This window comes from Prinia subflava, chromosome 10 (genome assembly GCF_021018805.1).
Source record: "Prinia subflava isolate CZ2003 ecotype Zambia chromosome 10, Cam_Psub_1.2, whole genome shotgun sequence".
Lineage (NCBI taxonomy): Eukaryota > Metazoa > Chordata > Aves > Passeriformes > Cisticolidae > Prinia > Prinia subflava.
In genome coordinates, this window is record NC_086256.1 from 29,711,010 (window position 1) to 29,712,866 (window position 1,857).

The following is a 1,857-nucleotide window of genomic DNA, read 5'->3' on the forward strand; positions in this document are numbered from 1 at the left end:
CCAGTGGTGTGAGGCTATTCTGGCACCCACAAGGGCCAGGGTGCAGGCGAGGAGGGCTCTGCCCCCGTTCCAGCCGCCTTCGTGCTGGGCCCTGCGGGTCCGTCAGCTCCCTGCCCACAGCCACCCCAGCCAGCGCTGCCCTCCCCGGCACACCCGGAGGGCCCCGGGGCTGGGGACTCCGCGGGACACATCCCCTGTGCCCTGAGCTGCGAGCCCGGGTCTGCACGGCCAGGGCCGAGTGCTCCCCGCCTGCCCGCACCCTGCGCCGCAGGCTCAGCCCCTTCCTTCACCAAACCCACGCCAGGCCTGGGAGCAGATCCTGGAGGGAGCACAGAAGGGGTCCTTGCTGCTGTGAGAGACTTTATTGGCTCAGGTGTCCCCACGGGGCTGTCCCCCAGCCAGGACCTTTGCACTGCTCACGGCAGAGGGTCCCCCTGGGCCAGGCCTACATGAGGAACCTGGAGAGGTCCTCCTTGATCTCAGCCTCGTCCCACGGGCCGTGGATGTTGTCCTTGAGCAGCTGCAGACGGATGAGGCAGTAGGGGCAGAGGCAGGAGATGGCGAGCAGCAGGGAGGCGAAGAGCACGGCGCCCACGCTGGAGACCGTGGCCAGCCCCGCCAGCGCCGCCAGAGCAAAGAGCACCGTCACCCCCACGTAGCACCGGGGCGTCCGCGCCTTCAGCTTCTTCTGCAGCATGGGCCACAGGGCGAAGATCTGCATGGCGAAGGTGACCATGACGAAGGCATGGAGGGAGCGAGGCAGGCGCGAGGCCAGGCACACCGAGGCAAAGATGGCCATGTTGAGGGACAGCGTGCTGGACACAATGGCAGCGTTGGCGCCGTAGTCGAAGAAGATGAGGTGGCCCAGGAGCATGAGGGCCGACATGGCATAGATGGTGTCCGTGCTGATGGACTCGGTCAGCGTCTTCAGCACCGGCGAGAAGCCGTAGGTGAAGGCGGTGAACACCAGCGTGCTCTTGAGGTCAGCCCAGCGCGTCCGCCCGCTCGCCCAGCGCCCGGCCCCGCCGTCCACGGTGTCAAACAGGACATAGCCGAGCAGGGAGGACACCAAGGCCGCTCCGAACAGCCCCTGCGGGCTCAGCATGCCGGCGTCCATGTACCACCAGGTGAGCACGAAGACGCAGACGCTGCACAGCTGCTGCACCACCGCTCCCGACTGAAAGACGACAGCCTGGTACCGGTACTGCCGGGCGTGCACGTTCTTTCGCAGCTCCTCCAGGAACCGCTGGTCCACGTAGTTATCGGGGAAAGGCTGTCGCTCGTACAGCACCTTCTGCCACCGCCGCCCGGGGACTGGCTCCATGGCCCCGGGACGGGAGGGGGGGTCCCTGGCCCGGCCCGGCCGCGCCGCCGCCGCTGCCGGAGGTGGCGCAAGGGACGCCGGGGCGCTCTCTGCCGCCACCTCCCGGCCGGAGCCGCGGGACGCGGGCCGAGCCCCGGGCGGGCCGGGCACCGCCGCGCCTGGCTGGGGTCATCTCCCGCCGGGCTGCGCTCCCCGCGCCCTGTGAGCTCCAGCAGCTGCTGGGGGTGGCTTCAGGGCACAGCGCAGCTCCGTGCTGGGATCTATTCATGCCGAGAGCAACAAGTGCTTGTCCCACAGGCAGGCTGCTGCCAGTGCGTGCTGGGGCTCTCTTGCTTCTGCCTGGCCCCACATGCCGGCCGGCCCAGCGGGCACGAGGGATGCCCCTGCCATGGCCCCACACCGTAGCGAAAGCTGTCCCCCTGCAGCGCAAACTCAGCCGCCGAGAAGGGCACAGCCGGCCGATGGGATTTTGCCAGGGCCACTCTGTGCTTGGATATCCCAGTGTGTGCCCAGCCTTGCTGCTGGGAGCGTGA

General features: G+C 68.9%; 1 protein-coding gene across 1 annotated transcript; it reads right to left on the minus strand.

Annotated features, from left to right (window-relative positions):
- Positions 1–347: 347 nt before the first annotated feature.
- Positions 348–1,409, minus strand: PIGC (phosphatidylinositol glycan anchor biosynthesis class C). Its single transcript, XM_063406687.1, has one exon. The coding sequence runs from the start codon at positions 1,322–1,324 to the stop codon at positions 446–448; it is 879 nt and encodes a 292-aa protein (XP_063262757.1). The 5' UTR covers positions 1,325–1,409; the 3' UTR covers positions 348–445.
- Between the last annotated feature and the right edge of the window lie 448 nt (positions 1,410–1,857).

Bases quoted from the DNA above. Each gene is read 5' to 3' on its own strand.
- PIGC (XM_063406687.1), bottom strand. From the start codon at position 1,324: ATGGAGCCAGTCCCCGGGCGGCGGTGGCAGAAGGTGCTGTACGAGCGA.